Consider the following 22,686-nt stretch of genomic DNA (forward strand, 5'->3'; position numbering starts at 1 on the left):
TCAGTTTAGATATAATAGGAAGTGAAATAGCCTTTGTATGCAGGTGGGTGCATCTTTGTTGTCAGAGAATGTGGTAATAATTCAGGTTATATTTACGGTGGCATGCGAATTTTAGCAAGATTCCATTTGGTATATTAGGTAGTGTCTTTGGGATTCCATCCGTACGGGGTGTAGACGTGGGTCTTCAAGAAGCTGGGTTTGTAAAGAAGAAGGTTTTCACAGCTTTTCTGAAGTTCCAAAGACAGTCTAGTGATCTTATGGATGGGGGGATGACGTGCCACATTCTGAGTATGTAATGAGAATATGAGCATCTTCGGGCTGTCACAGATGTGAGTGAGTGGCCTGGTGGCAGGACCAGCCGTTTTTCTGTTTGGGATCTCAGTAATCGGTTGGGGACGCAATCTCTTAGTCTCACAAGATTCAACTACAAATCCTTATAATCTTCATCCATTTTTAATTACTTTGAATAATTTGGGTTGATGCCTAGCAAAGCTGGAAAAAATTGTGAGGAAGTTGGTTACCCAGGCCTTCCCCTTCCTAGTGCATCCTGAGAGTCTGGTTGGGAGGGGCCTAAGGTGCCTGGGTCAATCAGGGGACTTAGGCCCTACCTCGATGCATCCCAGGATGCACAGGGAAAGGGAAGGCCCACCATTCTGAAGAGGCGGGCCTGCCGGCCAGAGGGAGCAGGCATCTCTCCAATTGTCCTTGCTGTTAAAGGTCTGGGGGGGGGGGGTCTGGGTGACTGCCGGGGATTGTTTTGGAGTTTGCAGCAGTAGGGATTGGGCATCTCTCCTGCCGGGTATTGTTTCGGGGGTTCCAGGAGGTAGTGAGCTTCCCTCCTGCCACAGACAGTATGTGTGTGGGGTTCAGGGGTGATGGTGGGAGGGAGTAGGCATCCCTCCTGCCAGTCGACTTGCAGTGGGGTTCGGGGGTTCTCTGCCGCAGTCGCTCTGCTGATCGCGGCAGGGATATTTCCTTGCTGCAATCAGTTTAGCGGCCACATCTATTTGAAATGTAGGCCAGCATTTTATTGGCCTACATTTCAGGCACCTATCACAGCCCTAGGGAAATGCCTAGGGCCACTTAAGCTCGTCTAAGGCCACCTCCGGGCGAAACCACGACCAGCCTTGGGCAACCTTAAGCTTCCCTAGGCACTCGCTGCACCCACAACAGATTCCTCCATTGTAGACAGCATGCCTCAGTTTGTTTTTTTTTGTAGAAAACATGTGTCCTGATTGGCTGGTTAGACAGCAGTAGGATGCCTAGTGCTGCCTACAATCAGGACGGCGTTTGTAGAATTTGGCCCTTTATTACTCTTTATACCTTGTCCTTGAATAGACATATGAATTTGAAAATAGAGGAAAAGGAAATGTTCTATTTTGTTCTTATGTTCTTATGTCACACTCTTAAGTGTGTACCTTTCAGCTCGTTATTGAACTAACGATGTATCCTGAACAAGCTTTCCAGTGTTATCCTCCTTCAGGATAGACTAACTCTCTAAAGATTATTAAAAATATTTACCCAATAAAAAGGTATTACCTACAACTTGATTGCTGTACCAAAGTGGACAAACCCAACAATCACAATTCTCTGCTCATTTGCAGCAAGTATATTCAACAGAAATGGTAGTTTTACTCACACTGTACAGCGTATGATGCAAGGACAACAGCTGAATTAAGAGGGCAAGTTAACCTGGAAAGAAGTAAAAGTATAAGTACAATAAATGTTCAGCCAACTCCAGTGAATTAAAGAGACTAACATTTTTTCCCTGGCGAGTTCAATGTGATAGTCTTTTTCTACAGCTGGGACAACAGCAGTGGAAGCTTCCTTCTGTGCAAGGTCAATAAACTTCAGCCGCAAGCATCCTTTAAGGGTTTAAATGGTATATTCAATCCATGGTCCCCGTACTAAGGTGCCAACTAGTAATGAGGACTGTAGTGACATGTATACTCATTCAATGGATTAAGGCAGTGGTTCCCAACCCTGTCCTGGGGGACTACCAGCCAGTCAGATTTTCAGGATATCCCTAATGGATATGCATGAGAGAGAGTTGCATACCTGTCACTTCCATTATATGCAAATCTCTCTCATGCATATTCATACTTGAAAACCCGACTGTCCCCAGAACAGGGTTGGGAACCACTGGATTAAGACATTAAGGACTTGATTCTGTATAGTGTGACCAGAATTGCATGCGCAAATCTGCGCACATTGCCAATTTGCATGTGCCACTTAATTGACAAGCCAGTCAGTGTCATAAATGCCAATTAACAAGTAACAACTGGCACTAATTTGAATTTACATGCATAACTTTTTAAACATATTCTATAAAATAGTGTGCAGATCTCAGACAGGAAGCATGACCAGGAGAGGAGCATGGGTGTGTTATGCGTAGGGTTACCAGATGTCCGAATTTCCCCGGACATGTTCCCCTTTGCAGGACATGTCCAGGGGTCCGGACGGCTTCTCAAAACCCGACACTTTGTCCGGCTATTGAAAAGTCTCCCTCAAAATCGCTGTCAGGCAGGAGGGCAATGCGATGGTGTCACACACATGTGATGTCATCATGTCGCTTGCCCTCCTGCCCAACCAGAGCTGGCAGCAGGGGGTGGGGCTGGGGCAGAGCTAAGGCGGGACTGGGGGCAGGACTGGGGCATGCTGGGGCAGGGATGGGTAGAACTGGGCGAGCCTGGGGCAGGGCTAAGCGGTCCAGATTTTCCAAACAAAAAATCTGGTAATGCTAGTTATGCACAAACCTAAAAGTTAGGCGCACTGTAATAGAATATGCCCAATATGCACACAGCTTAGGCGAAGAGGCATGTAGGCCTAGTTTTCATTGGCATAAATGGCTGCACCTAAATGTTAGTCATACGGACAGGCACTACCATGTGTGATCCTATAAACCAGTGTCTCTCAAACTATGAGAAGCCACAGCATACTAAATGTGGTGGCTCGTGGCTCGAGGACATCCATAAGTGCACGGACATCAACACGATAATGTTGCATGCATGCGTGAAATTATAACGCTGACGTCTGTGCATGCGCGAAGGCCCTCCAGACGGGGGTCTTGAGCCACCAGTGGGGGGTGCTGGAAGGGAAAAGGCGCAGAGATGAGCTGGTGCTAGCTAACTGCCTACAGGATGTGCCTCTTGCAGCGAGAGGCACATCCTGTAGGCAGTCAGCCGCTGCCAGCGCCTCTCATCCTCCCCGGCGTCTCACGGCACATTAGTGTACTGCGGCACACAGTTTGCAATAAACTGTGCCTAAGAGCATTCAGATGGCCAATATTGAACTATAGAAAGTTGGAACAGCACTAATGGTTTCAGTACGTATACAAATTGTGATTCTTCTATTTACAGAAACGTCAAAACCACTTTCAAGGTAAAATGGCCTGGTTCTAAAATGCTTTGTCTGCTGATCTAGCTTCTAATTATCAACATGCCCCTTTTCTTTTTTACACTGTTATTTTGTTTAAAAAAAATTATCTTACCCTCAAAGCTGTTATTTGGCACACTGTATAGCTATTTATTCACTGGATCTATCAATTGCATTTCATTTTTAAAAAAGCCCAATGCAATTTATAAGGCACAGTAAATCGTCATTAACATCAAGGGGCTCATAATCGAAACAGAAAAACGTCTAAAAACCTGCCTAAATCGGCACTTGGACGATTTAAAAGAAAAGTCGTCCAAGTGCCGATAATCGAACCGGGTTTTAAATGTATTTAAAAATGACCTAGGCCTTCACAGTGCTGCTGAACGACCAGAGCTAAAAGGGGTGTGTCAGGAGGAGTGTCGAGGGCAGGATTAGGGCCATCCTAGACTTAGTCAGACTGCATGTATAACCGAAAGTTTTACAACACTGCCAAGACGGAACTTGGACGTTGTGACTAAGGCCACCTAAAACCAGGTCTAAATCCACAAAAGGTATCTAAAGTGACCAGATAAGCACTGCAGACACAAAGTACAGACCCCCACACACTGCCCCAGTCATCACTGTCCCCCACACCTGTCAGCCTAGCATTGCTAGCAGTCAACATTTTCGGTTGGCCTAACCAACGTCAGCAAAGGCCTATGGGACGTTATATCAATTTGACTCTGGAATGTTGATGCAGATAGATCCTAAATCAGGGGTGACCAATGTCGGTCCTCGAGGGCCGCAATCCAGTCGGGTTTTCAGGATTTCCCCAATGAATATGCATTGAAAGCAGTGCATGCAAATAGATCTCATGCATATTCATTGGGGAAATCCTGAAAACCCGACTGGACTGCGGCCCTCGAGGACCGACATTGGACACCCCTGTCCTAAATGCTCCTGCACAGAATTCACATACATTAAGCATCCAGCCAGACTGGATTGTTTAACAAGAAGATAGGCTATTTGAATGGGAAGAAGCCAGAGACTAATCCATCTACCATGCAAGTATCACATCTTTCTTATCAATTAAACTAACCATTGTTTCAAACAGTTTACAAATTATAAACAGAAAGATACTGGGACATACAATAGTTTCTATATTTAGAAAAAGATTCCAAGCTATAAATGCCTCCTCTCTGCATCACCCCTCTCTCTCTGGAACCCGAAGCTTGGAACATCACCCTCCCCACCCCCCTTTTTCTCTCTACCTCTTTCTCTTTCTTTGTCTTTATAGCACCTATTCTGGAAGCTGTCTTGTCTCTCTCATTCCAAACCTTACAACCCCACCCCCATAAAAATCGTAATAACAACTTTACATATCTACCTCCAGAACATCAACACCTGGCAGCCTGGCATAGGAAAGCCTAGTAGAGCTGCACAGAGGTGGCTTAAATGGTCTTGGGAACCATGGGTTAGTGAATCACGAAGAGGAGAACCCAGGCCCATAAGCCACTCTAATCATTGCATTCATGTTGAAAAATGTCCATCCTCCCTAAAACCCTGCAGCCATATGGGCTATTGGGGTGGTAGTTAGGTGGGTCTAGTAGATTATGGGGGTGTTGGGGGGGCTCACCATAACCTATAAGGGAGCTATAGTGAGATGTGTATGTGGCACCCTTTTTGTGAAGTTCACAGCAGTGACCTATATGGTACCCCACTACTCTGGTGCAATGTTTGGGTATCCAGTCCATCACTTTCTAGCCCCTCCCACGCCCAAAAGGTCTTTTTCTAGGCATTTGTGAGTTGGACAAATTTTTGGCTGAAAATGGAGTATAAAGACAGACGAGTTAGCGGTCTGGGCGATCAGACAGCTGGACGTATTTTTTGAAAATGTACCTTTTTCCGTGTCTGACTTTGGGCAACTTAGGCCAAAACGGACTAAGGCATTTCTTTTGATTATGCCCCTCCAAGTGTCCTAAGCCAAGGTGAGAACGAAGTTCCCAATATAGACAAATATACAGCATAAGCACACTGTAATGCTGCATGTATCTGTAGAAAGTTTCTATTCAATTTCACAGGAAAAATCTTAGCTCACAGCTTGATTTGTACATTCAGCCAACGAACACTATAGGATTTGCAGTTTAAAACAGGTTTCAGTGGCAGGTAGTGGAAGATCTACTAAATGGAGCTCAGAATTCAGCAGGGAGTGTGCATGCTTAGTCAATGTCATAGGATTTGTCAGGCACTTAAAAATTCACTCAAGGAATAGGAAGAGCTTTCACCATAAGTCTGGCAGAATGTTCATATGCCTAAAAGTCAGTGTGCAAAAGCAATGCACAAGTGTCTAACCAACAAGAATGGGAATGCTGCAGGAAGGAGAAACTCCTGGTCTTTGCTCAACAATGGCTGCAAACAGCACATGTGCATCAGGCCCCTAAGGAAGTTGAAGTCTGTCTCTTTAAACCAAAGGAACATTGCTGTGACATCCAGGTCACAAGGGAAATTTGTTGAGGAAGGAACACTGTGATAGGCTGATACACTGCTGATGAAGTGTTCACTGCGTATTGTACACAGCATTAAGTGTACAAACTATGAGACGCTTCATTCTCAGGAAGTAATTCAAATAAGAGAGACTTTCAAAGTCCTTCAAGTGTAAAGAATTATTGTAGATATTCCCGTTCACAAAAGCGGGCACAGAGAAGTTTGTTGTTTTTTTTTAAAGGCCAGTAAGCCCTACTTTGATGGATAGGAAAATAATGGAGGCTAGACTGAAGGAAACAATAGTGAACTTCCTAGAATCCAACAGGTTGCAAGGTTCGAGGCAACATGGTTTTACCAAAGAAATATCCTGCCAAATGAACCTGACTGATTTCTTTAACTGGGTGACCAAAGAAATGGATGAAGAACGTGTACTAGATGGCAACAAAAAGCACTAAGGACTATCCAAGTATGGGATGATCAAGCAAACTTTATTGCTAGATCTGGCACAGGTCTTGTTTACGCGAGAACCACCTGCCTTTGTAGTCTATACAGAAATAATACAAAGTCCATTCTACACATAAAATAAAATTAAAATTATACATACAAGTAAGGGGGTTTGAGGCTCAGACAGACACTGATCCAACTGGCAGCCCAAGGATTTAGCGTTGGAGGAAGTGATTTTTTTTCTCCCAGATCCAGCTACCTTAGAAGCTGAGGCAGGCTGCAGCACATTTCTAGGACAGGTCACAGTGAGTAAGGATGTTACAACCTATGAAGAAAATCAGAAAGGGGAGGAGGGGGGCAAAAGCCATTTTATTTCAGGTTTTTGCCCCTTCCCTTAGGTTTCCCCACCTCCAAAATCTTTTTTTTTTTTTTTTGGGGGGGGGGGTTGTTTTAGTTAAAGCATTTTAGAGTCAAAATGCTGCTGTGATGTCCTTCTTGGATTTCCCAATTTTTTTTCAAAGTTCTCCAGAACCTTCAAAACACCTTGTTTTACCTCAAAACTGGTTGGTATGGAGTCCTGTACCTCCTTTACCCTCAATTCATGCCAGGTTTGTGCTGGATGGGTGCCCAAAGAGCACCCTTGCACCATGTACCACTCAGCATGTGATGGGGGAGGGGGTAGTGGCCAGCTTAGCCTCCCCTTCACTCTCTAGGGCTGAAGAATGATCAGGGAGCCTATCGGTTGGGAGTAAAACCCTTCCAGAGCCCACAGAATGGTAGTTATTCTAAATGTAGGAGCGTGGAGGCCGCAGAGCCCAAGAGACGCCAGCTGGAGTCATCTAAAGGGGACTCTGCACTGCCTAATACAGCATTTTCTCTAGAATTTGGCAATCTGATGTGGAGAGCTATCTGGATGAACGAGATTCCCAGGGGAAGTCTGGCAGCTTGGGCTCCCAGGGCACATCTGCCTCAGTGTCAGAGCCTGGCCAGGATCTGGTGGGCCTTTCTGAGGGAGACTCAGATGATGAGTATTTCTATACCTTTACTGTCACAGAGCAATTCCTCCCTGTTGGGAGAAGCAGGATTAAAGGCTAGTGCGAGTGCGTAAGATACAGTGGTGGTTCTCAATAAAGGGGATGACCCCCATGGTCCATCGGAGGTTCAGATTCCCAGGAGAGTGAGCAGAGAGAAAGGTCCAGTCTTCATCGTTTTCCTGGCATCCTAACATCAGAGTATTAGTCACAGATCCCTTAAAGTAGCCAGGACAATGGCTTGGCTGTATCCAATGGCACAGGAGTGTCAGCATTATTTGTTCAGTCCAAGGTAGATTCATTGGTAGCACAGGTAACTAAATACACATCCCTACCAAGTGAAGGAGGTGTGGCATTAAAGGATATGCAGGATCACAGAGTGGATGTGATTCTTAAAAGACAATTTGAATCACTAACCTTGGGAATCAAGGCAGCTGCAGTAGTTTCCTTTGTGACATGCGCCTGTAACACCAGGTTGCAAGGGCTTAAGCTGGCTGAGGGCGAGCCTTTGCCCCAACTCCTATTAGATGGACTACATAGCCAATGCTCTCTATGACATAATCAGAGTCATGAGCAAAGATTTGGCTTCTTTGATCTCAGCCCTCAGAATGATCTGGATCAGGCAATGAGCTGGAGATTTCTCCTCCAAGGCTACCTTCTGCAGGCTTCCTTTCAAAGGACAAATGTTGCTCAGAAAGGGTCTGGACAATCTCATGTCCAGCGTGGTAGATCGTCAGCTGAAATCTCTTCCTGAGAGGAGACTGCAAGCCTCTAGAGGCTCTAATCTAGGCAATCCAATTTTCATGGCTCCAGACAGTACTCAGGTAGAGCCTCCTTGCAGAGATCCTTCCAGGGAGACAGAGATTCTCAGGTTCCAGATGGAGCCAAACCTCAAGTTTCAAGTTTCAAGTTTATTAGGATTTTATATACCGCCTATCAAGGTTATCTAAGCGGTTTTTACAATCAGGTACTCAAGTATTTTCCCTGTCTGTCCCGGTGGGCTCACAATCTATCTAATGTACCTGGGGCTATGGAGGATTAAGTGACTTGCCCAGGGTCACAAGGAGCAGCACGGGGTTTGAACCCACAACCCCAGGGTGCTGAGGCTGTAGATCCAACCACTGCACCACACACTCCAGTTCTCATGCCATTCTAACCTCCAAGGCAGTACAATGATGCCAGGTCGGGAGCAGTTTCCCTGAAGATAGGGGTACAGTTCTCAGAATATGCAGAGTGCTCGTCAGACTGCTGGGTGCTGGAGATCATTCAAAGCAGTTATAATCTTGATTTCATCCAGCCCTTAGTGGACTGGTCTTTGGACTCCCTGGCAAGGCAAACAAAGAAAGAAAGCTAGTGAGGTCATGGCTACAGCTCAGAGGTAGTCAGGTATTCAGACCATAGAGTCTGTGCCATCCAAAGATTCAGGTTCAGGCAGATACTCCATATACTTTGCAGTGACCAAGAAAGGCTCAGGTGATTGGAGACCCATTTTAGATCTTAAAGCATTTCTTGTTGTTCTTGTTGTATACCGTCTTGAACTGAAAAGGTACGACGGGATATAAATAAAGCTATTATTATTATATCAATGCAGGGCTGATAGTTCCATGCTTTCACATGGAGATTGTAAGATCAGTCATAGTGCCAATGATGCTGGGGGAATTTCTGGTCTCTCTGGATTTGACAGAGGCTTACCTGCACATTCCCATTTTTCCGGAACACAAAGTTCCTTAGATTTCTTGGCTCTGGCCACCTTGTTGGTCAAACTAGATTATGCAAGAATTTATTTACAGTCATCTACTATGTTACTATTATTTGTTTTAAATGTACTTACTTAGAGACTTCATTGCATGACTCTTGGTCCTTGTACTTTTAGAAAGCATGAACAAATGATTAATGTCTACTTGTTGCACTCCATTTATGATTTTGTAGACCTTTATCATATCTCCCCTCAGCCATTTTTTTTCTCCATGCTTAAGATCCCTAGCCTCTTCAGTCTTTCCTCATAGAGAAATCATCTAATCCCCTTTATCAATTTTGTTGCTCTTCTCTTTACCAAATTCTGCTATATCTTTTTTGAGATGTGGTGACCAGAATTGCATGTATTTGATGTGTGATCACTCCATGCTTAGGCATCATAATATTCTCTGTTTTGCTCTCCATTTTTTTCCTAAAAATTCCTAACATTCTTTATCCTGGGTGGAAACCTTGTATATTAAAGCTCACCTGCCATTTGAATGACTTGTTGTCTAGTTTCATAAGGTCCTCTTGTAATCCTCACAATCCTCTTGTTATTGAACAAATTTGTGTTGTCAGCATATCTGATCACCTAACTTGTTACTCCTGTTACCAAATCATTTCTCAAGATGTTAAAAAACAACGGTCCCAGCAGAAATCCCTGGAGAATTTTGCTATTTATCCATCTCCGCTGATAATACTGACCACTTAACCCTATTCTTTCTTTCTTGTAACCTGTTCTTAATCCTCAAGAGGACACTGCCTCCTATCCCATGACTTTTTAGTTTCCTCAGAGGTTGTTATGAGATACATTTATCAAAATACCTTCAGAAAATCCAGATACAAAATATAAACCAGTTCACCTTTATCTACTAGTCCACCACATTTTGCTGGTACAGAGATTATGTAACATCAAAAAATATAATTTAGAAATTAGAATTGCAAGAAAAAATTACTATGGGGTTAGGATAGCTAGTTCAGATAATCAAAGTAATACCCTTTTTAAGCTCTGGTGTTCATTAACCTTAGTGTGCACAAATTCAAAACAAAACTGTATTCCAACTGCAGAGTAAAATTACACTCATTAGAGATACATTTCTGGTTGTAAACCCTGATGACTTCCTTTTAAGGCCCAATAAGCCAATGGTAATTCCAGTGGATCTTTTTGGAACACCTTTGATCCAGTCTCTGAGACTTATTTTTCAAAATTATGTGAAAAGTTGAAAAAATGCAGTTGTAAATTGGACCCATTTCCTTCTTATCTTTTCAGGGATATTCCTTTACAAGCTATTATATGGCTGACTTCACTATTAAATCATTTTCTTGAAAATGGTTACTTTTCTGTGAGCATGTGGAACATAACTTTGACACCGTTATTGAAAAGCGTCGATTTGGACCCTACAGTTCCCTCTCATTATCATCCGATCGCAAATATACCCCTTTTGACAAAAATATTGGAGTCAATTATTTCTATTTCTTACACAAAACCCAAGGTAACTTATGTCAGCTAAATGCCGACGATTATAGCAGGTCAGCTGTATAGCTGAATACAGAAGCTTTCCTGGCGTTCCTGGCCGGGCCTGTAGCTCTGAGGTTCGTTTTGGATAAAAGGTTTGTTTAACTTAGGTTTCAGGTTTCAAGTTTCAAGTTTAATATAAATTTGATTGATCACTTATTCCTTAGCGATGTACAAATCAGTATAATTACAATTTGGGGACAACAAAACAAACGACACAAACTAAATCTTGTAAGACATTAAAAACTAATATTACAAACATATTAAACAAAAGGAAAGAAAGAGAAGAGAAATATAAATTGTTTGATAGTAAATAAGATACAGTGGTACCGTTCCAGGAGCATGCTCGTAATCCAAAATGCTCGTACATCAAAGCAAGTTTCCCCATAGGAAGTAAGGGAAACTTGCTTTGATATGTTCCCACCCCCCACCTTCCCCCCCCCCCCCGAGGCCAGCAGCGCTGCTCCCCCCCCACGAGAACCGGCATTGCTCCCCCCCGAAGGCCCCCCCCCGTGATCCGGCACCCCCCTGCCACCATCGGCACCCCCCCCCGGCCGCGACCTGAGATCCCCTAACCCACCCGAACCCTCTTCTTACTTCCAGTGTAGCCTCCGCATCGGCACCAGCACCAGCATGTCCTGTGCGTTGGTGCCGGTGCCCGAAAATCTGCTTCCTGTGCCGGGCCTTGAGCATGTGCGCATGCTCAAGGCCTGAGAGTTCATGGCACAGGAGAAGAGCCGCCGGTACTTTGAAATTTGCAGGCCAGCCTGCGGGAAGGGAAGGGGGAGGGGGCCGAACGGAGCAGAACAGCTCACGGTAAGAGAAGGGAATGGGGGGGTGGGGAAAATGCTGCTACTGCTTCAGCAGGGACCTGGAGGGGAAGGGAAATACCGCTGCTGCTTCTGCAAAGGAAAGTGTGGGGGGGGGAAGAAGGGAATGGGGGGTGGGGGAAAATGCTGCTACTACTTCACAGGGATCTGGAGGGGAAGGGAAATATCACTGCTGCTTCTGCAAAGGAAAGTGGGGGGCGGGGAGAAGGGAATGGGGGGGTGGGGGAAAATGCTGCTACTGCTTCAGCAGGGACCTGGAGGGGAAGGGAAATACTGCTGCTGCTTCTGCAAAGGAAAGTGTGGGGGGGGGATAGAGACAGAAAGAAATACAGACAGACAAAGGAAGCCAGGGAGAGAGACAGACAGAAATAAAGACAGACAGGGGACCAGAGAGACAGACAGAAAGAAAGACAGATAGACAAAGGGTGCCAGGGAGAGAGAGAAAAAAATAGCATGAGGGAGAGAGACAGAAAGAAAGGAAGAAAGAGACAGGAGCAGGGAGAAAGACATAAATAAAGAAAGACAGACAGGCATATATTCTAGCACCCGTTAATGTAACACTAGTACCTTATATTTATGCAGATGATATACAGATTCTTGCTATGGTAGATGGACCTTTATTGGATGTGGTACAGATTTTAAAATTGCATATGGTGAAAATTACTGATTTGTTGGAGAAAAACTGTTTGAAATTGAATTTAGTGTGCATATTCCTGTTTGCATCATTTTACATATTTTGGGGGTCGTTGTAACTCTAACTTGTCGTTTCATCAACATGTTACAGCCGTAGTGAAGAAATGCTTTTTTTCTCCCCAATTATGACAACTTTCTAGTAAGCAGTGCTTTATGTATTTTAATCAATGCTTTTGTGATAACTAATTTGGATTATTGTAATTTGGTACTTCATGGTGTATGTGGATCAGGTTTGAAGGCTGCAACTGGTACAAAATACTGCTGTGAAGCTGCTTCTGGGTGGTAGGAAATTCAGTTACGTAACACCTCTTTTTCCAACAAGAACACTGGCTGCCAATTAAGTTTCGGCTTGTACAGTCATGTGAAAAAAATTAGGACACCCCATGAAATATTCACTTCTTTCTTAAGAAATGTTCACAAATCGACGTCAATTTTTTTTTTTTATTTAGCTCTGGAAAAGAAAGTGATGTAATTTTTTCACATGATCGTATATAAAATTTTGATTTTGGTATTTCAAGCTTGCCAAAGTACTCTTCCTGCATTTTTGTCCTGTTGTATATAGCCTTATGTGCTATCTAGAGTCTTGCACTCATCGCAACAGACACTGTTACAAGTACCTTCAACTTGTCAAGTACCTGCCACCACATTTCGGAACACACTGTGGCCTTGACCAGTTTGGCTGTCTTGACTAAAATGTAAACTCTTTTGAGCAGGGACTGTCTCTTCCATGTTTTTATGTATAGCACTGTGCATGTCTAGTAGCACTATAGAAATGATTAGTAGTACTAAGAATAGTAGGAATAAACTGTCTGAGAGAGTGAGATTCATGCAGACTTTACCAATGTTAAAGGACAAATTAAGGCTCATTTACATTGTAAGGTTTTCTCGAGTCAGTAATTAATTAATTATTGTCAGGATGTGTTGAGGATGGTTAATCTGGGAGCATTGTGATTCAAACATGCAACTTTTCTTTACTATTATTTTATGGAGCTCTTTTATTGTTTTAATAATTGATATTGTAACTGCTTGTATGGATTTGTTTCCCAAAGTGGATAAGCAAATGTAATAAACTACACTAATCTAAACTACACATATCAGCCCTTCAAACAAATATAGCAGACTGATGAGGCAAAATTTCCCTTAGCTAAATCCATGCTGTTTCATTAATTCATGCCTATGTATATGTTCAGTCTCTTTATAATGATTCTTTATAATGATCTCTACCATTTTCTCCAGCACAGACATCGGGCTCACTTGTCTATAATTTCCTGGGTTATCCCCTTTTTAAAAACTGGTCTAATACTGGCCACATTCCAAACTCCTGGTACAAAGCTATAATTGATCTATAAATTCAAATTATTAATTGATTTGCAAGTTCAAATTTTAGCCTTATTAGTATTCTAGGATGTATACCATCTGGTCCAGGTGATTTGCAACTCTTTTGTTAGCCAAATTTCCCTATTACATCTTACAGATTTACAGATATTTGTTTCAGGTCCTCTGATTCATATCCTCCAATATCCAGTCTGTTGCCTTCTCTAACGTTACTTCCATTAGAAATTTTCTGGCTAATATTCAGCCCATGACAGTGAGCATTTTTGATAGTACTGTTTTGTCCTGGGTGTCAACATTGAATATATAGGTGTTTGGAAGTCATATGCTGTCCAACATGCCCTGTTAGCTATCTAGGCAATGAATATCTGAGGTGCCTGGATTAATCATGGGTTTATCCCAATTCTAACCAAGCACTAACCAGATAATGTCACAGCTGTCTACTCAGTTAGTACTGCTGATATCCAAGTTTCCTCACTCACAGTGATTTAACTGGCCAAAAGAGTTAAATCATTTTAGATATTGAGCTCTTGATATTTTATCTCCAGCTACCTCACACAGAAAGAAATTATTATTCTCAATAAAAATACAAGCTTTTCTTGGTTTTTCTTGTTGCATAGGATTTTTTGGACCCCATTTCGTTTGCAAAAGTTATACAGTTCTAAATCTAATAGATGCTAGCATTGTCATGTTAATATAGGAACTTTGGATCATCTGTTATTCTATTGTCCATTGATACTTAATTTTTGGAAGTCGATATGGGGGCCAAATTAATGTACTTGGGTCATCGATACCATTGACTTATGAAGGAAAAGTTATGTTCTTACCTGTTAATTTTCTTTCCCTTAGACGCAGCAGATGAATCTAGAGACCAATGGGATAGTGCACATCTACCAGCAGGTGGAGATAGAGAAACTGATTAACAGGTGGTCCCATTGGCTGGCACTCCTCCTGTATCTCCAGTATAGCTCCTTGCCCAAGCATCCGTAACTATCAATAGGCACAGCATGGGAAAAAAAAAAAAACTTCTTTCTCATAACAAATCTCAAAAGGCAATAATACAGAATACAACCCTCAATAATAACAAACTTCGAAAGTTGCAAAAGAAAAATCCGATAGAAAATATCCAGAAAGGGTGGGGCTCTGGATTCATCTGCTGCGTCTAAGGGAAAGAAAATTAACAGGTAAGAACATAATTTTTCCTTCCCTAGCAACAGCAGCAGATGAATCCAGAGACCAACGGGATGTAGCAAAGCAATCCTCAATCTGGGTGGGAAGCAAACGCCGCCTCCGCAACAACCGACACACTAAACGCATCTACCGCATGCGCCCCCACATCCAACCAGTAATGCTGAGAGAAAGCACTCTCGGAAGACCAAGTAACCGCAAGACAAAACTCCTCCAAGGAAAAAAACCTCTGGACCGAGTCCAAGAAGTAGCCATCACTCTGATGGAATGGTCATGAAGTTCTTTCGCCAACCGCTTCCCTGCCATCAAGCAAGCGTATAGAATGTCTTCCTGGACCCATCGAGTGATGGAGGCTTTGGACGCCGCCATATGTTTGAAGCGTCCCTTGAAGAATACAAAAAGGTGATCTAAACAACTAAAAGTCATTAGAAACCTTGCTCGCGGAGAACGCTACGCACTTTCAAAAAATGCAGTGAATAAAAGCATGTTTCCCCATTTCTCCTCCCAGGAAGAAGGAAGGAAAAGTGAGCGTGTCATAAAAGAAAGGATGACACCTCCTTAGAAAGAACTGTGGTACCGTCCGAACTGATACCCCAGATTTTGGAAATCAGAAATAGGAATTCCCGCTGAACAAGGCCTGCAACTCGGAAAACTGCAGAGCCGAAGCCATGGCCACAAGAAACCCCGTGTTCAACGGCACAAGGAGGAAATGAAGCCTTCGGTAAACTGCGAAGAAGTACCTGAAGATTGTCCTCCGGACAGGGCTTTCTAAGAGGTGTACAAATATACCGTACTCCGTTTAGGAACTGAACTACATGAAGCTGAGAAGTAATCGAAGAGCAATATACCTAGCCCTTGTAACAAGCTAAGAATGGCACTTGAAGCTGAAGGGAATTGAATGCTAAGCCCTCGGCAATACACCTGTGCCAAAAAGGAACTCTGGAAGGGTGCAAATGTTGAGAAGTATCCAAGAAAGGAGAAACCTCCAAAAGGAAGCAGAAGCCACAGGTGAAGATGTCTGTAGCGCCTGGATAAGAGAAGAAACAACCTGCTTCGCATAACCCTTACACATCAGTCATGACTTCTCAAAAGCTAGGTCGTAATACCAAAGTAGTACGAATATCCATGTTGATCGGATTCTAGGTGAGCAAATCCAGAGATACCAGGAAACTTCTTAGTCCGGCTGTCGAAAGACTCATTAGATCCGCATAGCAAGGATGGCGCAGCCAAGCCAGAGATTCTACAAATACTGTGCCCGGAAAGCGAGCTTTAGATGACAAATCCAAGCCATCATTAGCCAGGGGAAAACACTGAAAAAGAGAAACCAGAGGTGAGAAAGAAGCCACGCTGTTACCCCCTCTAACTCCCACTCCCTGTGCCCGCTGAAGAAGCTAGGAAGCATTGAATTGTGAGACGAGGCCATGAGGTCTAGTTCCAGGAGATCTCACATCCATAAAAAGAGCTGGAACGCCTGATCCAAAATTCCCAATATCCAGGATGTAGAAGATTTCACTATTACTAACGTTTACACTTTCTAGAGCGTACACAGTGCTGTACACTGTAACATACAATAAATGCACCATGCTCAGATTTCGCGGAGAGAAAGTCTATCCAAACTCTTTTCATGACCCTTAAAATGATCTGCCAACAGAAGAGGAAGATGAGGGTCCACCCATTGAAGTAGAACAACAACTGTACCTGGCAACTGAGTACATCACCTACTGCCCAAGCTGTAGAGAAATACCCCCATCATAATACTGATTGAAAGGACCCTCACCGGCATTCCGGAAGAATGGTCTGAAACTCCAGAAAGATAGCCTGACCATGCTCAAGAGTAGAAGAATGAACAAGTACTGAGTCGCCTCTTAAGACCAGACTCCTGAAGTTGAGGATGGAAGGCACAGAGCTCCCCAACCCGACAGCCGGGATGTTTGGTGACCATGAGCTAGTCCAGCAAAGACCAAGGCATGCCTTTGAAAAGAGAAATCTCGCTGAGCCACCAAATCATACAGAGCGATGCATGAGGAGCCTACCAAATAATTGGAGCCCTGAAATATCGGGAACCACCGGAACAAAAGCGATCGCTGTAGTGTTATAATGGGAAAGCAAGCCAAAGTTCCCAGTGGAGTCAGCAACATGGATCCTATAACCTGTACAGAATCCCATACTCTGGGTCATGGTGACCAAAGAAGAATGCAAACCTGAGACTGTGACCCAATGCCCTAGTCTCTGGGAAGAAACACATTTCTCTCCTATATGAATAAAAACATCTCCCTGATATACCTATAAATAGTACAGGAGAAAAGAGCGCTGTGCAAATTTGAAGATTCACGTCCAAAGAACTGAGGAAAAGAAACCACCCTTTTCGTGTCAGTCAAATGGCCCGACTGGAAGACATCCGAATCAAGCAGTCAGTCAAGAAGAAATTAGGTGAATCACCTGGTAGCGCCAAAACGGTACCACTGCCCACATTTTCTAAAATGTTCTTGAAGCCTTGGGTAGGTGAAATGGCATGTGCCAAAACCGAAAGCGCTGCTCAAAGAGAGGCAAGCAGACCTAGTGCTGATTCGAAGTCCATAGGGAAAATGTAAATATTCTCCCAGTTTTTCTGCAGAAATGTGTAACCCTGAGAAACTAATTCAGCAGAATGGGATCCAGCCAGCCCAATGCCCCCGTCTTGGGCACCTTGCAGTAAGTGGAACAACGTCCCTTAGTTCCCGAAGAACTACAAGAACTGCCCTGAGGACCAGTAACACTGAAAAGGGAAACACAAAACATAGAGACTCCAAGAATGAACTGGAAACCTGAGGAGGATGCAAAGTTGCAAGCATCCTGAAAAATCTTCACAGCCCCCTGACCTGACATTATAGCGTCTTCTCCCTCGTGAGAAAGCCTGAAGAGTCATTGGAAGAAGTCAAGATCCCATCAGAATGAAGTGCAGAAGGTCAGGGAATGGCAGGATGAGAACTGTAGGATCTGCAAGATTCTCCTAGGAAAAATCAAGTTTCACAATGTAAAGAGGAATATACTGGAACCATGAAAACAGTACCAACTCCATGCAACATGAGCAAAATACGTATGTCCTTTAAAGTGAATACGTACTAGACTCAATCAAGATGCTGCATTTACCGCCCCTTGGAAAACAACAGCATCTTACAGGTATCAGACAAAGCTCACATCGCTAATGAGAGCTTCAGGGATGAGGCTAACAGCCACATAGTGAGTGATCCTCCGCAGGTTTGATAGAATAAGTAACTGGCTCCTGGTTAAAAGGAGCTGTATAGCCCTTCCTGTCTGGTCGGGGGGGCCCGTCTAGCATGTGCCATGAGAAAATGGCGACAGGAGAAACCAGCGTGATAAGCATGGAAATCTGAAGTCCAGGCCCCCTCAGTAATACAGAAAGAGAGTCCTGGCCGCAGGAAGATGCGCAGTGTCATTATGCCCATAGAGACAGCCCGAACTTGGAAATTGTTTGTACTACCTTTAATGCTATAAATACCTCCACCAATCACAAAATAAAGTCACTAACGTTCCTCAGGTTGCCACACCGATATATAGTGTGGTAGTGCCTGCACCGTTCAGCCGGACACCCCTGTCTCACTGAAGAGAAAATCTCAACAGGAGAAATAGCATTGCCAGCTCACTGAAGAGAAACCTCAAAAGGAGAAACAGAATGGCAGTCTCACTGAAGAGAAACCTCAACAGGAGAAAATAAAGTTCCAGTCACAGCCAGAATTCAGGAGCTAGTTGAATAGCGACCATTTCCTGCTGGGAGATAGAGAATACTGGAGATACAGGAGGAGTGCCAGCCAATGGGGCCACCTGTTAATCAGTTTCTCTATCTCCGCCTGCTGGTAGATGTGTGCTATCCCATTGGTCTCTGGATTCATCTGCTGCTATTGCTAGAGAAGTCATAATTTGTTAAACCTTCATTGGATCATTATAAAAGTGGCTTTTCTTAATGACGGGAATAGCAATGCAGATGATTATACGCAATTGAAAGAATTATGATAGACTTAATTATACTTTTTGGTGGGCGAACTTATGTTGCAGTTACAAATATGAAAGAATGAACACTGAATGTTTGGGATATAGTAATGCATTTAGAAGAGTGTGGAGCCCGATGACATCATTTTTTGAATCATATTAGTTGTTATGTACCTTTTCTTTTTAGTTAATTTCCTTACACATCCAGGGAGGGAGGGAGGTGGGAAGGCATCATTACTTCTTGTATTTAGTTTATTGAAATTCTATATGTGGCTATACTTTTATGGATGAATGAGAGGAAGGGGGGGAGAAAATGATTGGTTTCAGAATGTTTGTATATTTAAAGTGCTTTTACTGATTCATTTATGTTTAAAGTTTTTGCAATGCACTGTTAATATTTGAAAATTAATAAAGACTTTTTTTAAAAAAAGTTAAATGCAGAAAAATAAGAAGGCCCATTTGTCAAACACCCTTAGTAAAGGAATAACTACTATTTATGGTAACAAGCAATTTTTTATGAAAATATACTTAGGCTTTCAAATTCACATATTTTCTTTTGACAGTTCATATTTAGGTCACTAATTAAACAGATGAATTAAAATTTACCATTACCTTCCTTCAAGAATGTCCGTCTTCAACTGTAAGAAGTATAGGTGTCTAACAAAAGAAATTTAATATAACCACATTAATATTCTAATGCATTCATGGCCACTATTTACAAGTTCCAATAAAAGAGCAGATGCAAGATAGTATATATGTTACCCACCTCCAATCACTGCACCCTGATAGCCTAGAACCCCTCCATCCCCCAACTGCTCAAACCTACCCGCTCACCCCCTTCCAAATCTTGGCTCTTAGCAAGGATCTCCTTGGTATCTGATGCACCAGTTAACCATTAGCAGTAATGCTGTCGCATGACCACTAGGGGGTCAAGCTGTGAAATAAGGATGGAGGGAGCAGGTTTGGCCTGGCCTTTCAGGCGAGATCAGCTTGCCTGTTGGGGGACAGGGCAATTAGGTGATCCAGGATGGGTTCCAGACTGTAAAGAGCAGTGATTGTTTAAAGCATCTACAACACATATTTGAGAACAGCTGCATGCATACCCTGTACCCCATAAGCAGCTTTTGAAAAGTCACTGGACTTGCCTGCAAATACCCTTGTATTTGCCAGTGTCCTTCTAGGTATTTTAAGGAGGTTTCATATTGGGCAGAGCCTTTTATACCAAACTGTAGAAGTATGCATGTCCCAAGCAGGATGTCTCAGTTCTCATCTTAATGTTCCATGTAAAATGGGCTCATAAAGGGTAATTTTTTAAAGTCATTTTCACAGGTTTGTGGCTATATATGCGTGTTAATGGCCTCCTAGATAAATCTAAAAAAGAAAAAAAAGGGAGGCAGGTGCACTATAAAAATATGAAACAAAAAAAGTTAGTTCTGTGTAAAAAGGATCTTTCTTCTCTTGAAGTGATCACAAAACCCAACATGTTTCACCGCCAGTGACTTTGTTTATGTAGCAAGCCAGCTTTCTCTCAAAGACTATGTGTTTCAATTTCTCAATATCAAAGATTCTTCCAGCGTTGTGCCTTGCTATTGAAGCCAACCAAGCCTGTGTCTAGCTCAGCTGTACACCAGCGCAAGATGCTCTAATATAAGACCTGAAACTGGAAGAATCTTTGGTATTGAGAGTTTGAAGTAGAGAATGACATGGGGAAAAAAATTTATCACCGTTCCCACCCCGTCCCTGTGAGCTTGACCCCATCCCTGCCCCGTCCCCGCGAGCTCAGTCCCCATCCCTGCCCCATTCCCCAAGAGCTCAGTCCCCGTCCCCGCAAGCTGTCAGATCCCATCCGAACAAGCCTCGAATAGTTATGATTTTATACTGAACTTATTTTATTAAAGTATAAAAAGAGACTATTCTGTACAATTGTCATTTTATAAACACAAATGCAGAGCAAGGATCAACAAAACCCCTGTCTCCCATCCCTTTCACAAATATCCCCTCCACTATTGTGAAAACTGAACAAATCAAATTAATACAGAATGCTATATAGAAAAATCAAGCTAACAGAATACTTCAGTCACACATGGCAGGAATAGTGTTAGGGGAGAGCAATTAGGGCAACTAACCTTTGGTTAGAGAGAGCCCTAAGCCAGCTGGAAGCTAAAGAAGCACAGCCTGGACTTTGTGGTCCCCAGTTATGTCTAATATCAGCTCCAGCAGGATACATATTTCAAATCTGAAATATTATAATCACAAAATATAAAATAAAAAAATTTTCTCTACCTTTTGTTGTCTGGTAATTTTATTCTTCAAATCACATTGGTCTCAAGCTTTGGTTTTGGGTTCCTTCTGTCTTCATTGTGGCATGGCTGGCTCCTAAAGGTAAAATAGGTGCAAGAGGAGCCGGGGAGGAGATGCCGAGTCTGACACAGGCGCAATTATTTTACCACAGGAGCAAGACTTTTCACCGTTCCCACAGGGCGGAGAAAGGTCTTGTCCCCATTCCTGCGGTAAACCAGTTGCAAATGTCCCCATTATTGCAGATTTACTGCAGTGACCACAGTTTACCGCGGTAAACGGTCCCTGTGTCATTCTTTAGTTTAAAGCCCATCATGTTTGAGAAAAGGATTAGTGATGGAGCTTTGACGACAAAAAAAATGTCAAGTTTTGTATAATCACTTCTAGAGAAGTATGTCTGTTTTTTCTTTTATTTCTAGTATACAATATTTTTTCTCTTAAATAATACCAACTGGCATAAAAGTACCCCAAAAAGCATAAGGTTATACTGTACAATATCTAATTTACTTACACACTTGAATAATATAGGTGGAGACATTTACACCTGCTTGAGGGCAGATGTTAATGTCTGTACCTGAAATGTAAGCTCCATTTCTGCTGCTTAGGCATCTATTATAAAATAATACCATATGTTTACACTTCCCCCTCCCTATTCACGGTTTTGACACTTGCGGTTTCACATATTCATGATTTTTGGGGAGTTCCCACCTTGCTCCAGCCTTCCTCCTGGCATCCCAGCCTTACCTGGTGGTCTAGCGGGCTTTCGGGGCAGAAGCGATCTTTCTACACTCCTGCCCCATGTAGATCGCTAATAGGAAATGGCTGCCGTGAGCTCCCGCCGTAGTCTCAAGAAACTATGGGAACTCACGGCAGTTATTTCCTATTGGTGATCTGCCCCAAAAGCCTGCTAGACCATCAGGTAAGGCCAGGATGCTGGGGGGTGGGGGAAGGCGGGGTGGGTCAGAGTCAGGCGAGAAGATATTCACGGTTTTTCGCAATTTGCGGTCTGGCTCTGCCCCTATCTCCCGCCAATACCGAGGGACAAGTGTATAAAATGCCATCAAACTAAATTATTACTTGCCCTCTTAAACCAAGTGCCCTGTTATAAAATTACCTTCAAAATTCACACAATATTTGGCTCTCTTTTTAGGGGAGAGGGATACTGAGAGTTTAGTATACAAATTATACTGTTAGCCTAGAACAGGGGTGGGTAACCCTGATCTCTGAAGGTCACAACCCAGTCAGGTTTTGAGAATTTTACCAATAAATTCATATGAGATCTATGTACTGCCTTCATTGTATGCAAATATATCTCATGCATATTCATTGTGGAAATCCTGAAAACTCGACTGGCTTGTGGTCCTTAAGGACTGAGGTTGCCCACCCCTGCATTAGAAATTCAACAAATAATTTATTCAGAAACCAAGAACAAGATAGATTATAAAAGGTTCAGTGCTCAATGTTCATAATACTGTGCCTAGGAATTCAAAATCAACCTTTGATGCCTAAACACCCATGTGCCTTCAAACCTACTCTGCCTTTAGTACCACAGATGTTTTATTGTGACTGAAAAATTACCAACTCCATACAACCTCCCCATTCTTTCTTACTAATTCTTCCTCCGACTTGCGCTATTCCCTGTACACAAATCCAATGGGAACGACCGGTGCAGATGTGTCAGGAGAACAAGTATTCACCTTTATTCCAAATAAATGCTAAAGTATAGTTTCAAAAGTGCCAGGTCATTGTGGACCCACAGTGACACAAATAGCTCTAGATCGATATGGGCCCAAAA

The 22,686-nt window shown here is 43.0% G+C and overlaps 1 protein-coding gene across 3 annotated transcripts in view; it reads right to left on the reverse strand.

The window, feature by feature from the left end:
• Nucleotides 1–22,686, reverse strand: part of PTPN3 (protein tyrosine phosphatase non-receptor type 3) — a 710,747-nt gene that overhangs the window by 349,376 nt on the left and 338,685 nt on the right. For all 3 annotated transcript variants that reach the window (XM_033930629.1, XM_033930631.1, XM_033930630.1), the window contains exons 6-7: nucleotides 19,206–19,250; nucleotides 1,640–1,692 (exon numbers count right to left, since the gene is read on the reverse strand). In XM_033930629.1, the coding sequence (XP_033786520.1) occupies nucleotides 1,640–1,692; nucleotides 19,206–19,250 (98 nt within the window). The remainder of the gene's footprint in view (nucleotides 1–1,639; nucleotides 1,693–19,205; nucleotides 19,251–22,686) is intronic.

Source organism: Geotrypetes seraphini, chromosome 2 (assembly GCF_902459505.1).
Source record: "Geotrypetes seraphini chromosome 2, aGeoSer1.1, whole genome shotgun sequence".
Taxonomy (NCBI): Eukaryota; Metazoa; Chordata; class Amphibia; order Gymnophiona; family Dermophiidae; genus Geotrypetes; species Geotrypetes seraphini.